Below are 17,291 nucleotides of genomic sequence, written 5' to 3'. Positions count from 1 at the left end.
CATTCGATCGGGGATTTAAGACTTTCTTCCATGGACAGGTGTAAATCTCGGGCACGGGAACAACATTTTCTACTATGGACAGGTGCAAATCTCGGGCACGAGAGCAAAATTTTCTATTAAATTGTATTTTTTTCAAGTTAGTGGTTTCATTGATAGAGTGGTTTCATTGATAATTTTAGGTATTTATTGATCGAGTTGCCCACTACAGCAACTTCATGACATCACTCTACTGTGGAAATCGACCTAGGAACCCTTGTTTTCATGAAATTGTTTCAATGAAACACTCTAGTGTGACCAAGGACTAAACAAGGGAATTTTCGGTACTTTAGAGGCCCATATCTCGGGAAGTATGGACTTCCCCCGAAAAGATTCATATCTTTGTAATCAGGACGAGAAGATCTATCCATGGTAAAAATATCAGATTTTTCTGACAGCTGTTCGTATAATTACTTTATGCCAAAATTTAATAGAGAATAACAAATAATTTTCTAATGAAAATTTTCACGGTCTGGCATAAGACGAAATTGCTCTAGTGCTGTATGCTACTTTAAGCTGGAAACAGATACAACGTTTGATTAAAGTTTTGTGTCGTTTTGGCCGTTTTTACACTGTTGGGCATGATGCCGAAAAATTCAAATTCATTTGAAATATATGCCGACAAACAGATAAACGCTGGACTTTGGTGTCGTTGTCGCCCTGTTGTTGTTGTTTTTTTCTCGACGCCCAACGCAAAACTTTATGGCCTGTTCCCGTACTTTATAAAGTGGTAAAAGTCGTAAAAGTTGTAAAAGTCGTAAACGATTTTCATATAAATTTTGTGTACGGGAACGCAAAATGTGTAAAAGTGGTAAAAATTGTAAAAACTTTTTAGTTCTGGAACAGAGCTTTAATCAAACGTTGTATCTGTTTCCAGCTTTATTTCCCAACTTTAAACTTTGTTCAGATATGGCAACACACGGTAAAACAGTATTGTATTCTATACCATATTCGCGCCATCTATTGTTAATTTGACAACATTAAGCGAGTTGTATTGGCAGTAAAACTATAATGGCAACCCTTGAATAAATTTTGTTTGTCATATCAATTTTTTGTGTAGAGACGACATTTTACAAATTAATTTTTATTGTTGATTGTTATTTAAACGAAATAGCTGCAACAAAAACAGTGCTCTAGTGCGTCGCGTCGTCGTTTATTTGTTTGTGCCCGATATAAAAAAAGAAATAAAATAATTGAAGTAGAAAATATATGAAAAACTTAGCACTCTACAAACAAGAGAGGAAAATATAATATAATATATTATAATTCGATTACAACGCAAAAACACGGGAAAATAAAAGAACGAACTTAAAGCCCTCTCGGTTGGCTGGTTGGCTGTTGTTGAATTGAAATTTTGCAGTTCGGATTTTAAGAACAAAGGAAAGGAGGAAGTTATTCTTGGATTTTATCAAATTGCAGTGCATAAGTGCATAGTAGCTACAAAAAACAGCTATAACAACAAAAATGTTTTATAAAACCACCATTTTGTTGCTGCTTTCATCGGCCTGCTTGCTAACAGGTAATTTTATAATACAATAATTTGTGTTTTTTATTTGTAGAATATGAAGGGATTTCAAGAGAAACAACCGTCGAATTCTGATTATTGCACTTGACGTTGTTTAGTTGTTCTTTGTTCATCAATTTACTGCTTTTTTAATTATCATTATCGTATTTTTCTTCGACGTCATTCTCGTCGTCTCTAACGTTGTTTTGCTTTTGTCATTTCTATTCGTTGATGAAATGCAAAAGGTGTGTATGAGGACGACACTAAAATTATGGACATGTATGTAACCTTAACGAAATTAGCAATGAATCAGCTGATCGCTTTTAATTCGTGCAGAAAAATGGGGGGAAATAACATTTTGGCGTAATTTTCATCAGCTTTGATTAAGGTGACGTTTAAGCTAATACCCTGGCTTTGTGTGCTTGCCTGTCATCTTCGGTGTATTTTTGTAGCCATGATGAAATTTGCTTAATGCAAAATTTAAAACGGGGAATAACACTTAGGATTTCTGAAGTCACCGACTTATCTCGAACAATTGTATCGGCATGCAATTGCTTATTGTTGGTGAATTTGTATGTTCAACAAATAGTTCAGTTAGTTAGTCTATTGTCGTGAATATTAATATGTAACTACCCAGCAAACCAATCGTACCGACATCGTAACGAAGTCTGTACAAAATTCGGACAATACGTCCGATATCTGATACGAAATCATAACGATATCTTAACGAAAGTTGTATGAAGTGGTTGACATAATTTCGGAACGAAATGTCGAAGCGACATCGGAACGATTTCGGTTCAAAAGTTTTGAAGGGTGTCCCTGAACAACGATTAGTCGAAGGTCACACTAGAATGGTTTCATTGAAACTTTTCGGTATTTATAGATCGAGTTCCCCACTACAGCAACTTTATGATATCACTCTACTGTGAAACTTGACCTAGGAACCCTTTTTTCATGAAATTGTTTCAATGAAACTCTCTAGTGTGACCTTCGACTTAGCATCCCCTCTTATGAAACACAATATTTCAATCTATTCGGGAATTAAATGATGTTCTTCCATTTTATCCTGTGTTCTTCTCAACATCTCACTAAACAAATTGATTCGAGTTGTTTTCCTTAATAGAACCTATCAGCGTCGGTTAAATAGTCCCCTCTAAATGATGATCAATTATGCTATGCAGATAGTCGCACCAAACATAACACCTCAATTCGTCTATTTGTTCTTCTGTATTAAACAAGTACAATGTGAAGAAAAGCTACCAAAAAAATGCAAAAACAATTATAAGCACACGATCTATTGAGAAGTGCAAACTACAAAACACGACAACAACAAAAACGAAATTTCCAGTTATTTATTTATATATAGTTTTGTTTGTTTTTGTCATAATAATTGTATATGTACTTGTTTTTTTTAGTGCTAAATTATTAGCTCTGTTCCTTTGCGTGCAAGAATCTTCAAGTTTTACAATTTTTTACTTGAAAAGCGTTCCTTTACTTCAGACACCATACAATTCATATGGAAGCAGATTACAACTTTTGCTACTTTTGCCGGTTTTACCACTTTCAAAAGTAAAGGAACAGACCAATTATTTGTTTGTTGTTAGCGAAAAGTGAATTTTTCAACGGGGTCAAAAAGTATAAATTATAAGAAAGATTGAAAAGTTTATTTTAGGTATCAGGACCATTTCGGATACATAATAATGTGTTTAAAGTCGTAGAATATATGATTGAGGAGGTGGACACTTTGTGCGTTGAAGTTTCCGTAGGAGTAGTACTTACATATAGAAATTTTCAGTCCACTAATGGAAACTTATTATACACTGGTCGAATTTTTTATCATAGGTAATGTTTGGAACCCCAATCACTACGATATACATAGATTTTTTCAGAAGGAATGTCATACTTCACGAGATGTTTGCCTTTTCGGAACTGTCTTATTTTAACAACATTACGTTTCTAGGAATTTTTATTTATTTATTATTATTTTTTTTTTATTTATTTCATTTCTTATACGCCGAGTCTTACGAGGGCTGTTCGGAAACTTCTTAGCCTATAAATGAAAGAGAATAGTTAGTTTTTCAAAAATATTTTTATTTTTCAATATAATCTCCTGAAACTTCAATACACTTAGTCCAACGCTTTTCTAGCAATTCTAGCAATTGTGTTGAAGTCCTCTATCTAACTCTGCTGATAGCAAATATCTCTGTTTTGAAGACGCAACGTTCCCAAGTACGTGTCACCAGAAAAGGCCAGGAACTACGGTTATGCACAACCAATTATGACTTGAGGTCTTTGCCCCCAACTTTTGCCAATAAAGTTCTTGCAAGAGTAGAGTGCAATAAGGCATTTCATTGTCTGTTCCTCGATTTTCCTTTTCCCAGGATTATACAGAGGTATTCAGTCAATAGAAGAATTACTAGCGGTATTCACTCATGGTGGTAAAGTGGCATTGTAGATCTTGTAATATAATAATAATAATTGTTCCACAAACATCCCATACGGGACAAGGGAGACCTCTCTCATATCAATGAGTGCACCCCGATTCATATTAGCTCAGTGACGTAGGACCTACAGTTTATCGCCGAGTCCGAACTGCGTGTCCTAAGACACCACTTGTAGAGAAGTTTTACATGGCTGAAATACTCAGGAAATGTCGCCAACATTACTGAGGGGTATTTTGCCAACGTTGAAAATTTTGATGTTTGACTGGCCGGGGAATCGAACCCACGACCTTCAGCGTGCAAGGCGGGTGTGCATACCATTGCGCCACGTTGGCACCCTTGATGATCTTGTAGATCTTGTACATATTGTTAATATTGTAGAAAGGAAGGGGCAAAGATAGGAAAGAGGTAGAAGGAATGTAGATATAACAGAGAGATTGCTACTTCTTCCCAAACACTCTGTTTTATCTACATTCCTTCTACCTCTTTCCTATCTTTCTCCCTTCCTTGAACTTCTATAGTATGTAATGGTCCGCCCCATAAACACTTAGGGGTCCTGCTGTAGGTTAACAGGGCTCCAGAGTCAATAAAGGAAAAATAAGTGAGATACCATCTCATGCGCACCAAGCAGCATGCGTTTGAATTTTGACTGGCAGACTAGGACACAGGCAGAGAAGATAAGATGCTCGATTTTTGCAGTCTACATCCTCACATAGCCTGCAATACTTAAGGTTGTTGCCGTCCCACTTGCTTGTCATAGATCTGATTCTGATACAGCGATGCTATTTTCGTAGTTAGATAAGGGACGCAGTTCTACGCCCTGAGACTATCGGCGAGCTTGACTGATACCTTACAAGCAGGTACGTCTTGCCAAATTCTTACGGGTTTCTCTGCGTGTGTGTTTAAGAAGAAGCAAAGCGGGCGAGTTAGGTCAATGTACTTGTGGAAGTGAAGACTCAGGGTGTAAAGGCACCCACACCTACATTCACCAGTCGAAGTGATCACTACCTGAATAACCTTTGTTTGGTTAACGGTTTTCTTCATTCAAGTCATTTTTAATATACTGTTTTAAATGGAGGCAATTCTGACATTAAGCCCTCGCATCCCATCAAGTTTGATACGAGAGTTACACGTGGTAAAATATTTCAACTCGAACCGCTAGGTGCCCTAAACGACAATTCACCAGGTCTTTCAGATATTTGCTTACTATCCTTACTATTCGTGACTAATTTGTTTACAAAGAGAAATACATACATTATTTGTTGTATTCCCCAAATAAATAATTGTGGATATAGGGGAGTGGCGATAAATATTATTTACAGGAAGTAAATAAAAACTTTCCATAACATCTTTCTGAATTTTTGCAAAGTTTTACTGATTTTGATATTGAAAAGCCTTTCGTGCCGAATGCAAATTTATAATATACAAAATATTGTAACTGTGATTATATATTCCACTACGAAGCGAACAAGTACTGTTGTCCCTGTATATTAGGCTTATCAGTCATCTTCAATGTGTACCATTTGCTTGTATGTGCATGTTTATTGTTCTGCTGCTGGATCACTTAATGTGGAAAAATCAGAAACAGAACAAAATAATTACTCATAAATACATAAAACTATGGAAAGTTTCTTGTGGAGCAAAAAACGACATTGCTCAGAAGTCGGAACACAGATTCGAGTTACATAAATAAATGCATGATAATGTTGGTTGGTATTTCGTGGTGGAACAATGAATTTGTTTACATTTATTTGTTTTTAGATTACTGGTCAATATACATCCAATAGAAAAACATGGTACTGACTAATTCAATTGCAATAGAAGCCGCTTGCATTCTTAGATTCATGGAAAACTCTCATAAATTTTCAAAACAAATTAGCAATGCTTGTGGCTTGACCACCATCCCTCATATTTGCTTGTTTTTGTTTTGTTTTCTTCGGTCCATTCAAACAATGACAAACACATTGTAGATTAATAACTATGCCGTCATAAACAATACCCACCAAATTAGGACCTTATCATTTTTAGAACTTGTTACAAAAAAGTAGGCGTTTTCAGATATTCTTCCTCATTATATTAAAATTTACAAGTTCAGGGTTTATTGTATTTATATTACTTATCTTTTTATTCTTGGTTTTAAATGTCAAACGAAAATGCTCATAACCGCTAGCTAACCTTTGTAAATAGCAAAGTTATGACATTGCCCTTTGTTTTACATACCAATACTACTCCCCTATAGTATGAATCATTTCTTAACTACCTGTAATTGTATTCTTGAGGTTTGAATGTTTTGCTGTCTGCCATAGTGTGGCTTATGAATATGCCGCCGTCATTGTGCGGTTTATGAATTTGCTTTTGTATTGTCGGCAGTCAAGTCATTTACATCTGTATTTTCAATTTACACTTCTATGTACGTAACAAAGTATTCATGTGGATGATATTTCATTCATGCCTGACTTGTTTTCATTGATAGAAGGAATAGGGAACATATGATTCTAATGTTTGGATTTAGTTTCTTTAACAAATAAAGCTAACTACAGTAGAACTTCGATAATTCGTAATTAAAGTCACCAGACATTTTATACGAATGCGAAGAAAATGGCTTCAAGGGAGTGACAGCTTATACGAATTATCGAGATGTTCGATTTATCGAGGTACGAATTATCGCGATTCTACTGTAGTTTGTCTAAATAAATTAATTGGGTTTCAATCACCTCATTCATAATTAATCGTAGGTTTTGGCGAAAACTATTTTTTTCACTTTGTAAAGTCTCACAACAACGTAGAAAATTGTTAAACCATCAATGTGTACCTTCGTCCTAAGTAGGGAAGAATGTCACTTTGTTAAGGCCAGTCAATTTTTTCTCAAGTAACTCGTGTAGAGGGTAGCAGTGACAATATGGATAAACCCATTTGGAAAAGAAATATTGTACGTTTCCCTGAAGATAATTAAAAATTTTAGAATCTCGTGTAGGTTCTCTCCTGGTGCGTTCCCTTCGATGATTCACAGCTACCGCACTTTTTACCATTGAACGATATGATAGGTAATTGCAGTCGTGGCACTGTTTTATAAGGAGGCGATACAGTCAATACATTGTCCCAATTTGAACTTCTATATCTGAAAAACGCTAAAACCTACAAAAATATCATATAGCTCAATCTTGTAGAGAATTTTCATAGCTACAACATTTTCATTTCGATAGGACTTGCGGTTTCCATGCAAAATCGTGTAAACCTAAAAAAAACTCTAAAAATGTTAACTTGAATCGCGATTTATTTAAAAGGCGCTCCGGCGATTTTTTTTTTTTATTTTTCTCAATTATGAACATTGTGGTTTCAGAATCCGCAAAAACTTCACAGGTGTAAGCACCTTCCATTTAAAGTTGCTTCAAGAGTACCGTGTATACATATACAATAAAGCCATGGGTCCTTTGACACTGACTTTAAGTCTTCTTATTTCTGATGGCTAGAATCTCTGCTAGAAAGTCGTTGCAGCCATCGTTAAGCTTATAGACGTGTTTGGTGAGTGGATTAGACGCCGGCTCCAGTGCCATCCTCCACCATGCATCCATCTGTAAATATTGCCGGATCGTCCAGAGGGTAGTTTTCCGAATGCATTCTCAGAACGAATGTATTGAAATATTTAAAACAGGTTAATCAGACCTGAAAGACGTGGAATATAGAATAGAATCTGTCGTGTTATTACAGTGTATTAGTTGTGACCTGAGTTTCAACTTTAGGCAAAGAAGTTTTTGCAGAAGTTGAAAGCGATAAGACCTTTCCTTGTCCGTTCCTCGATATTCCTCGTTGTGTGATCATCCAGGCTTGTACCGATATATTTAGCTTCAAGCAGAAGTTCTACTACAACTCTATCCTGGTTAATAGTACGAGTTTCGTCTTCTGCGGATTCAATCCAAGACCATTGCCAGCCTTGCTGACATAAAGCTGGTGATTGAATTGGTTGGATGGCATGATAACTATCAGAAGAAATTATTACCAAAATTAGATTCACACACACAAGGCGTTGGTTGATTAAATAAATAAATAAATAAAAAAAATTAATAAGTAAATAAATAAATAGATTTTTCATTTGGATCTGGCAACTCTGTCATGATGTGTCAGTAAAATATTTTTGCTCCCGGAAAATTATAAAATTAATAAATAAATTGTGCATAGCAGTTTAAATTAAATGTTGTAATATCGAATTGGATGTGTAAGCATCAAACGTTATTGAAGGAGTTCTTATTGGATTGCTATTTGTTTGTTTATTGCAAATAATAGCAAAAGTACACACATTTGCAGAAGGAAGAAGAAGAAACTAATGATTTGCCGCGTAATGCTGTTGATACAAGAGTCTTTTGTAAACTAATGTATGCTGTCCAAGTAATTATTTGAGTGGTTGTTTACTCTCTGCCTATACATTCACACACATTAAATTGGTTTGCACCAGGGATGGAAAATTTAAATTTTCAAAAAGTACTAAAATGGTACTTTTTCTTTAAAAAGGTACTTTTGTTATTTGAAAAAAAATAATTTTTTTATTCAATAAAAAATACAACAAAGTCTTATAACCATGAAATCTGAAGACTGTTTCAACAACGTATATATTTTATACCATACTGGAATGTTAAAAATAATTTAATTGTTCGTGAATTTCAGCCCAAAGAATCGTTCCTATAATCTTCATTTGTTCTAGAAACTTGTTTGTTGAAATCTAAAGTATATTTTTGTAGTTGACTCTATCCTTAATTTTTGGGCGGTTCCGTATATTTGGACCAGAGTCGGAGAAAAAAGTATAAAAATTGGATATTTTCAAAAGATTTTTGCTATTTTTACCATTAAGAACCGTTCATAGACATTTCAATACATTTCGGAAACTTGTTTATTGATGCCTTTGCTATACTATTGTGGTTGATTGTTTTCTTGAATTTTGAACGGTTTAGTATCTATGGAGCAGAAGCCGAGAAAAGAGGATAAAAATAGCAATTGTTTTGATATTTTGACCATTAAGATCCGTTTCTACAGAGTTCGTATATTCTAGAAAGATGTTTATTGAGATCTGATGTACATTTTTGTAAATGGTTGTTTGTTTCAAATTTGATAGGTTTGATAGCTGTATAACAAAACATGAGAAACATTTTTAAAAGAAATTTGACCATGGTGATTTTGACCTTGCATATGAAGTTTGATGGCTTATATGTGTTCACAATTTTTGTTCCTTAAGACAAGAGCTACAACTTTGCCTCTAAGATTAATTCAACGTTTTGGAAGATATAGTCCTGACAAAATGACCCTTTCTACATCAAATCCTCAAACCTTTGGATGCTTATCTATAATCGCGAAAGTTGATGAGATAGGGAAAAACGGCGAGACACGTGTCTTCTTATTTTTGGTGTTCTATCACCCTGTGGAGCCAGAATATGGTTAATAAAACATGACTCAAAAAATTACACACAGTGTTATTAAAGGTATTTAAATTCACGTTTTACTATAACATAGAGCTGACAAACTATCGATAGTGCCACTATCGTGTTGATCGCCTCCGTAAAGCTCTGTTTCTATTGAACTCTATATTAATCACTTTTTAAATAATTCGCGCGGGTAGTCAAAAATGTTTTGGTGGCCGATGAAAACTTTGTTTTACGTAATATGAAGGAACATACATCCACATATATAAATATTTTGCAATTTGCATGAATAAACTTTTTAATATTGGAAGCAAAGTGTGAATTTTACATTTTTATTTTACATAAAATTTTTCTAGAAATGGTACTGAATTGGCCGAGGGGGTACTTCGGTACTTTTTATGGTAAAATGGTACTGAAAAAAGTACTATTGTACTGAATTTTCCATCCCTGGTTTGCACGCAGAAGTGTATGCTAATTTGGTGTTGCTGATATTGGAGTTGGTGATATTGGTGTATCTTTGCGCATTGGTTTATGCGGTGGTTGTTGTTGTTGCTGGATTGAATCTTTCATTGCTGTGCTGTCGCTGTCTGCTAAAGAGTATCTTGTAGCTGGTGTTTTGTATTTGTTTACGTATTGCAATGCCAAACATGCCATCAACAACGAAAACATATGTCTGTCCTACGTGTAATAGCGCTGTTAAGGGTAATCAAAATAGCGTTGGGTGCTGTGTCTGTGGATTATATTCACATATCAAATGTGTTAACGTCACTGCAGAGCAGCACACCTTCCTTTATAAGAATAGGAATAATAAGATGTTCCTTTTCAAATGTCCAACGTGTGTTAAGAAGCGGGTTGGTGAAAAATCCAATAATACTGCTGTGGCCACTCATGATGTCAATGGCGATGTGAGTTGTGCGGGATCTTGTGATCAGGTCATTCAGTCGATGCAGAAAGAGTTTGACAGCTATAAAGCTTGTTTAGAGCAGCAATTTCAAAGCTTTATGACAAAGATTAAGGATGTGGTTAAAACGATGCGCGCGGATTTTGATGTGCGTATGGATCAGATGGAATCAGCTATCAAAGATTGTGGTGTAGCAGTTAGAAGGTGTGAAAGGGAAATTCAGGAAGTAGAAATTGAAAATGACATCCTTAGAAGACGCTTGAACAGGTCAAATATAATAATCAGTGGTCTGCCTCGTGGTATTAAGAATTTGAGAGACCCGATTGTCAGAATTGCTTCCCTATGTGGCATTGAGATGCATCCTAATGATGTGAACCACTGCTGTTACATCTCAGAAGGCAAGTCTGTGCTTGTGAAATTTAATTCCGTCCATGTCAGAGATTGCGTAATGGCTAATTACCAGAGGCGGCGTGAGCCATTGATGCTGGGTGACGTCACCGGAGTGGCAGTTAGGAGTCGCATTTTCCTGAATGACCATCATAACCGAGCGGCATCCAAGTTAATGTATGTATGTCGTAAACTATGGAGATGCCAAAAGATAAGGAAGTTCAAATTGATAAGTGCTGATTGCCCTAAAGTATTGATTATGCTGCCTGATGGTACAGAGAATGAGTGCGATATAAATATATGCAATGATATGCTTGAGACTGTGGTAAATACTAATCATGATTCGCAGGAGGCTAATGTTAATGCTGGCGTATAAATTAATTTTGAGCCACTTTGAGTAGTAATATACTTATATGTATTTATAATTTTTAAATCTGGTTTATATTCAATTAATGTGTTTTCAGCTAACTTAGGCGAAATTGTTAGTCATAATTCAAGAGGAGTTGATTGAGTAATATATTTGTTTATTATTTTTATATGTTTCCAGGGTATATTTTTTGCCAATTCTTATTGTTATCAATGAACTTAACTAATCTTGGTGATACTTTTAGTAATAATAGTTTTTTGTCGAATCAGCTATGTAATTTTAAAAATAACTTTAATGTAGGTCATATAAATGTTAGAAGTTTTAATTTAGGTAAAAATACCTTCAAAATCCACGAACTAAGAAATATTTTAGAGGGGAATAACCTTGATGTTTTTGGTGTGACTGAATCATGGCTTAAACCTGCAATTTCAAATGAAGCCATAGATATACCTAATTATGTTTGTTACAGGAGCGATCGTCCTGACAATAGAGGAGGAGGTGTTGCATTGTATATTTCGCAGGACATGAAGCATAAATTAGTGTGTAGAGGAAGGTCTTATGGTAGTGTTGAATATGTTTTTTGTGAAGTTATCGTGAACAACAATGTTTTCTTGGTTGGTGTTGTTTATTTGCCGCATGGTGACATTTTGGCCATGGAACGTGAAATTTCGGATTTAATTGTAAGGTACTCAAATGTTGTTATTATGGGAGACTTTAATAATAACATGTTTGACGTGCCCAAAAGCTTAATTGTTCGAGAAGTTTGTGGTAGATTGTGTTTGTCTGTTGTTCACAATGCAATGCCAACGCATGTTGATATTGCGCACTCCTCGACTTCATTGTTGGATTATTTTTTTGTGTCGTGTATGGATTTGTTAGCATGTTCAAATCAGTTTTTGTGTCCAGGCATTTCTGACCATTCATTTATATTCATGTCCCTTAATGTCCCTAGCCGTCGTATTCAGCTGTTTTATGAATATGCTGATTATAATTCAGTTGACCTTGTGGCTCTTGCTGAAGCTTTAACACTCTTTAATTTTGGTGATGTTTATGCTATAGCGGATGTTGATGCCCAGGTGAATGTACTGAATTGTGGTCTTCGACATTTGCATAGTGTTGTGCCAATTAAAAGAAAATATTGTAATTTTAACAGAGATGATTGGTTTAAATCTCCTGATATTTGTTATCATATCTCTCTAAGGGACATAGCGTACAGGGCATATCTTCGTGAGAGGAATGTTGAAAATTGGAAAATATTTTGCCGATGTCGGAACAGAGCGAAGAAAATTATTAGAAGATTAAAATTGATTGCCCACAAGGAAATGTTTGTTGGTAAAACAACCAAAGAAATGTGGTCAATATTAAATAGAAATGGTTTGTGTACACAGGATAACGAGGTTGAGAATATAAATGTTGAGGAATTGAATTTGGCTTTTGTTTCCAATCAATCTGTGACTGCATTTGATGTCTCGTGTGTTCCTGTTGGAGTTTGTGATGGTTTTTCTTTTCGTGCTATTGATTATGCTGAGCTTGTATGTGCTTTTGATAAAATAAAATCTAATGCAGTAGGTTACGATGGTTTTCGGCTTAAATTTCTCAAACTTGTATTTCCTCTTGTTGGTCAATTTTTGTTACATGTTGTCAATACAATGTTGACAGTGTCTGTTTTTCCTGAGGTCTGGAAAATAGCGAAGATAGTTCCGATACATAAAAGTGGTGATGCCAGTGAATATAGGCCTATCTCAATAATGCCAATACTTTCTAAGATGGTTGAACATGTAATGAAAGATCAAATGCTTGCCTATATTAATAGCATGTCGTTGCTTCATGAAAGTCAGTATGGTTTCAGAAGCAATCGTAGCACAACTTCCCTTCTTGTTGGGTTGACCGATAATATACGGATGACGGTCGGTGCTGGGGGATGTTGTGTTCTATTATCTCTCGACCTTGAGAAGGCGTTTGACCGAATTGATCATGCAAAGTTAATAAATAAATTACATCGTTTTTTCAAGTTTTCTACCTCAGCTTGTAAACTTGTTTTTTCTTATTTGTTCGGAAGGAAGCAGTATGTATGTTGTAAAAGTTGTGTTTCTGGTACTCTACCAGTGAGTAGTGGTGTGCCTCAGGGGTCTGTTCTAGGTCCCCTGTTGTTTGTGATGTATGTTAATGATTTGCTGAGTTGTGTTAGTAGTAGGAGTTGTATGTCGTTTGCGTTTGCTGATGATGTGCAGCTTTTGTTCAAGGGAGAGTATGTGTTTATGGATGTTTTGCAGTCGTCGATTGATTTTAATGTTAGTATTTTGGTTAATTGGTTGTCTCGCAATGGACTCTCAATTAATACACAAAAAACTAAAGTGATGTTCTTCGGGAACGTGCAGGATGATTCAATAAATGTTTCCATTTATAGTACGTCTATAAATGTTGTAAGCTCCATAAAGTGTCTTGGTTTGTTTCTTGATAGTGCTTTAGTGTTCGACGTGCATGTTAATTCTTTAGTGTCCAAGGTAAACTTCATTTTAAGGAAGTTATATTGTTTGGATTTAGTTCTGCCTAAGAACATAAGAATTCAATTGGCTCATGCACTCATAATGCCTCATTTTGTGTATTGTATTGAGGTTTTAGGGGGTAGTCGTGGTTTTGTCTTACGAAAGTTAAAACTTCTGTTCAATAAAGTTATGCGCTATGTTTATCATGTTAGATGTCGTGATCATATTTCTCTGTATGTTAAAGAGTTCCTTGGTTGCACATTTGATAATTTTGTGAGTATTAGATCAATGTTATTCTTCTATAAGGTACATAAAATGCAGACACCTTCTACTGTATTAGACCTTTTTACATTCTCCAGATCGGAGAGGAACAAACAAATACATGTGCCGTGTTTGACTCCATTCTTGGAGAAGTCTTTTCTTGTAAGAGTATCTCGTGTATTTAACACTTTGCCACCAGAGCTTAAGGTATTTAATTCCTCTTTAAATTGTTACAAACGAAAGTTATATGAGCATTTTAATAGCAGTGTAATATAAAATTCATGGTTTGTTATGTTAATTTGTTATCGAACTATAATTGCATAGCTGGTTTAGAACTTTTGCTTTAACATTGTATTCATTTGTTAGATTTATTGTTTTAAGAATCAGATCATTGTTAAATTTAAGTTTTTGAGAGTAGTAAATGTATAGTGGTTTTTGGAACCGATTATGGCCCTATGGGCTAGGTTTTTACATGAGCATAAATAAATAAATAAAAAAAATTAATAAGTAAATAAATAAATATGGACTGGAGTCGGATTTCCTTTGCAAAAGTTCAGCACTTTCGCACTTTAATTCAGTTTTTGTCCACTTGTCGGATCGTGTGCCACACCATTTCACATATAAGTCTTTGTCTCCATTTTCGGTCTTAGCTGCTATTTGGCATATATGCTTCCTAGTAGGCTAAAACGTTATCCACTATAAATTGTAGACATAGGTCCACGTATTGGTACAGCCTACATATAACGGTACTACTCGATTTCAGGTATTTTGAAGTTTTTATATAAATTTTCGGTATTAATTGTCTGTTATTTGGCATATAGGGTTTCTAGTAGGCCAAAATGTTATACACTAAAATTCTATACATAGGCACGCTTATACACCAAAAACTGGACCTAGGCCCATGTTTTGGTAATGCCCTCATATAACGATACCACCTGTAATTTGAGGTTTTAGGTTTAAAATTATTTCCATTAAAAATTGTGGCTTTGTTTTTTTAGCCCATATTTAATGGTAGTTTAATTTTTATACCAAAAACTTCATGGAGTTAAAAAAGATTCGACCTATCCCGAACGCCTTTTTATACCCTCCACCATAGGATGGGGGTATATTAAGTTTGTCACTACGTTTGTAACTACTCGAAATAATCATTGTAGACCCCACAAAGTATATATATTCTTGATCAGCGTGCAATTCTACATCGATATAGACATGTCCGTCCGTCTGTGGAAATCACTCTAGCGTCCGGACGGATTGACGTAGGTTGATGAAATTTTGGGAAAATATGTTATATTTACGTAGGACCTTTGGTATTGAAAGGGGGCAATGTAGGTCCACGCTTTCGTATAGCCCCCATAAAAATTGACGCGTCGTCGTTCTAAGGAATTTTTAAGAATTTTGGCCCATTTTACCACCGAATTGGTTGTAATTTGGTACTTTGTGTCTCCAGAGGCCGACAAATATTCCTACCAAAGTTGGGTTATATAGGTCCACGTTTTGGTATAGCCCCCATATAAGGCCCATATAAAGTACGCGTCATTTTAATATATTTTGAATGTATTAGACCCATTTGACCAAAGAATCGGTTGTAATTTGGTATTTTGTGTTTCCAGAGGCTAAGAAACATTTCTACCATAAAATGTTTATATAGGTCCACGTGTTGATATAGCCCCCATAATACAATATCTCCCGATTTTCGATATTTTGAACGTTTTAGCCTCATTATCACACCGATATGGCTGAAATTTGGTATTTAGTCTTCTTTAGGCGTATAAAACTTTCCCCCAGAAATTTTTAGGTATAGGTCCACGCCATCATATAGCCCCCATAGAACGGTACTTTCCGAATTTCGGTATTTTGAAGGTTGTGGCCACATTAATCCACCGAAATGGCTGAAATTTGTGGTGGAGGGTATAAAAAGTTCGGCCCGACCGAACTTAACGCTTTTCTTACTTGTTACTTTTTAGCTAGGATATGGCCCCCGACATGTCAAATATTTAGGTCCACTCTTATAAAAACTTATGGTACTAAAGTTTTTAGTAGTACATATTTGTGGTCTTTGCTACAATGCTATGATTCTATCCTCCACACTTCTCTCGATAATGCCCTGAATGTTGTATTTTTGCAATATTAGCAAAATTAGGTTTTTTTGTGTTGAATGTGTTGATTGGATCTGTAAGTGCAACAAACTGGCCCACTGTTGTTTATGATACCTCACAGACGCATACAAATTTACGTTGGAATCTTCCAAAATTTAATTTGTCTCTTATGAAAATGCTGTTAGTTTTTAGGATTTAGGATCTCTTCACCTTTGCAGTTATTGTTGTTACATAGTCATAGGTTGAAAAATATGGCATAAAAAATATTTACTGCTCCAGTTTATAATTTTCTTTTTTTACTTGTACACAGAATTTTAATTCAGACACCTTTCCTTATGAACGGAACCACAGAATTCAACAACCTATAATCAAATCGTCATACATACACCTACAAATTTCCCTCGCTAGTCTCGCAGCCACTTAGTTCGAATGCAATTATCTTAATTGAACCATAGCACACTTATTCTCTTCCATTTTCTTATCATTCCGTCATATAATATTTTTCCTTTATGTTAACTTGAATCGCGATTTATTTAAAAGGCGCTCCGGCGATTTTTTTTTTTTTATTTTTCTCAATTATGAACATTGTGGTTTCAGAATCCGCAAAAACTTCACAGGTGTAAGCACCTTCCATTTAAAGTTGCTTCAAGAGTACCGTGTATACATATACAATAAAGCCATGGGTCCTTTGACACTGACTTTAAGTCTTCTTATTTCTGATGGCTAGAATCTCTGCTAGAAAGTCGTTGCAGCCATCGTTAAGCTTATAGACGTGTTTGGTGAGTGGATTAGACGCCGGCTCCAGTGCCATCCTCCACCATGCATCCATCTGTAAATATTGCCGGATCGTCCAGAGGGTAGTTTTCCGAATGCATTCTCAGAACGAATGTATTGAAATATTTAAAACAGGTTAATCAGACCTGAAAGACGTGGAATATAGAATAGAATCTGTCGTGTTATTACAGTGTATTAGTTGTGACCTGAGTTTCAACTTTAGGCAAAGAAGTTTTTGCAGAAGTAGAAAGCGATAAGACCTTTCCTTGTCCGTTCCTCGATATTCCTCGTTGTGTGATCATCCAGGCTTGTACCGATATATTTAGCTTCAAGCAGAAGTTCTACTACAACTCTATCCTGGTTAATAGTACGAGTTTCGTCTTCTGCGGATTCAATCCAAGACCATTGCCAGCCTTGCTGACATAAAGCTGGTGATTGAATTGGTTGGATGGCATGATAACTATCAGAAGAAATTATTACCAAAATTAGATTCACACACACAAGGCGTTGGTTGATTAAATAAATAAATAAATAAAAAAAATTAATAAGTAAATAAATAAATATGGACTGGAGTCGGATTTCCTTTGCAAAAGTTCAGCACTTTCGCACTTTAATTCAGTTTTTGTCCAC

At 35.3% G+C, this 17,291-nt stretch overlaps 1 protein-coding gene across 1 annotated transcript in view; it reads left to right on the top strand.

Annotated features, from left to right (window-relative positions):
- Window positions 1–968: 968 nt before the first annotated feature.
- LOC141394026 (lysosome-associated membrane glycoprotein 1-like) overlaps window positions 969–17,291 on the top strand; it is a 32,084-nt gene continuing 15,761 nt past the window's right edge. The window contains exon 1 of the mRNA XM_073967777.1: window positions 969–1,555. Within this exon, the coding sequence (XP_073823878.1) occupies window positions 1,501–1,555 (55 nt within the window). The 5' untranslated portion in view covers window positions 969–1,500. The remainder of the gene's footprint in view (window positions 1,556–17,291) is intronic.

The sequence above is a fragment of the Musca autumnalis genome, unplaced genomic scaffold (genome assembly GCF_047663935.1).
Source record: "Musca autumnalis isolate F117 unplaced genomic scaffold, ASM4766393v1 scaffold_2, whole genome shotgun sequence".
In the NCBI taxonomy this organism is placed as follows: Eukaryota; Metazoa; Arthropoda; class Insecta; order Diptera; family Muscidae; genus Musca; species Musca autumnalis.
The sequence above is the reverse complement of the archived record's forward strand: the minus strand, read 5'-3'. Positions and strand labels throughout refer to the sequence as shown.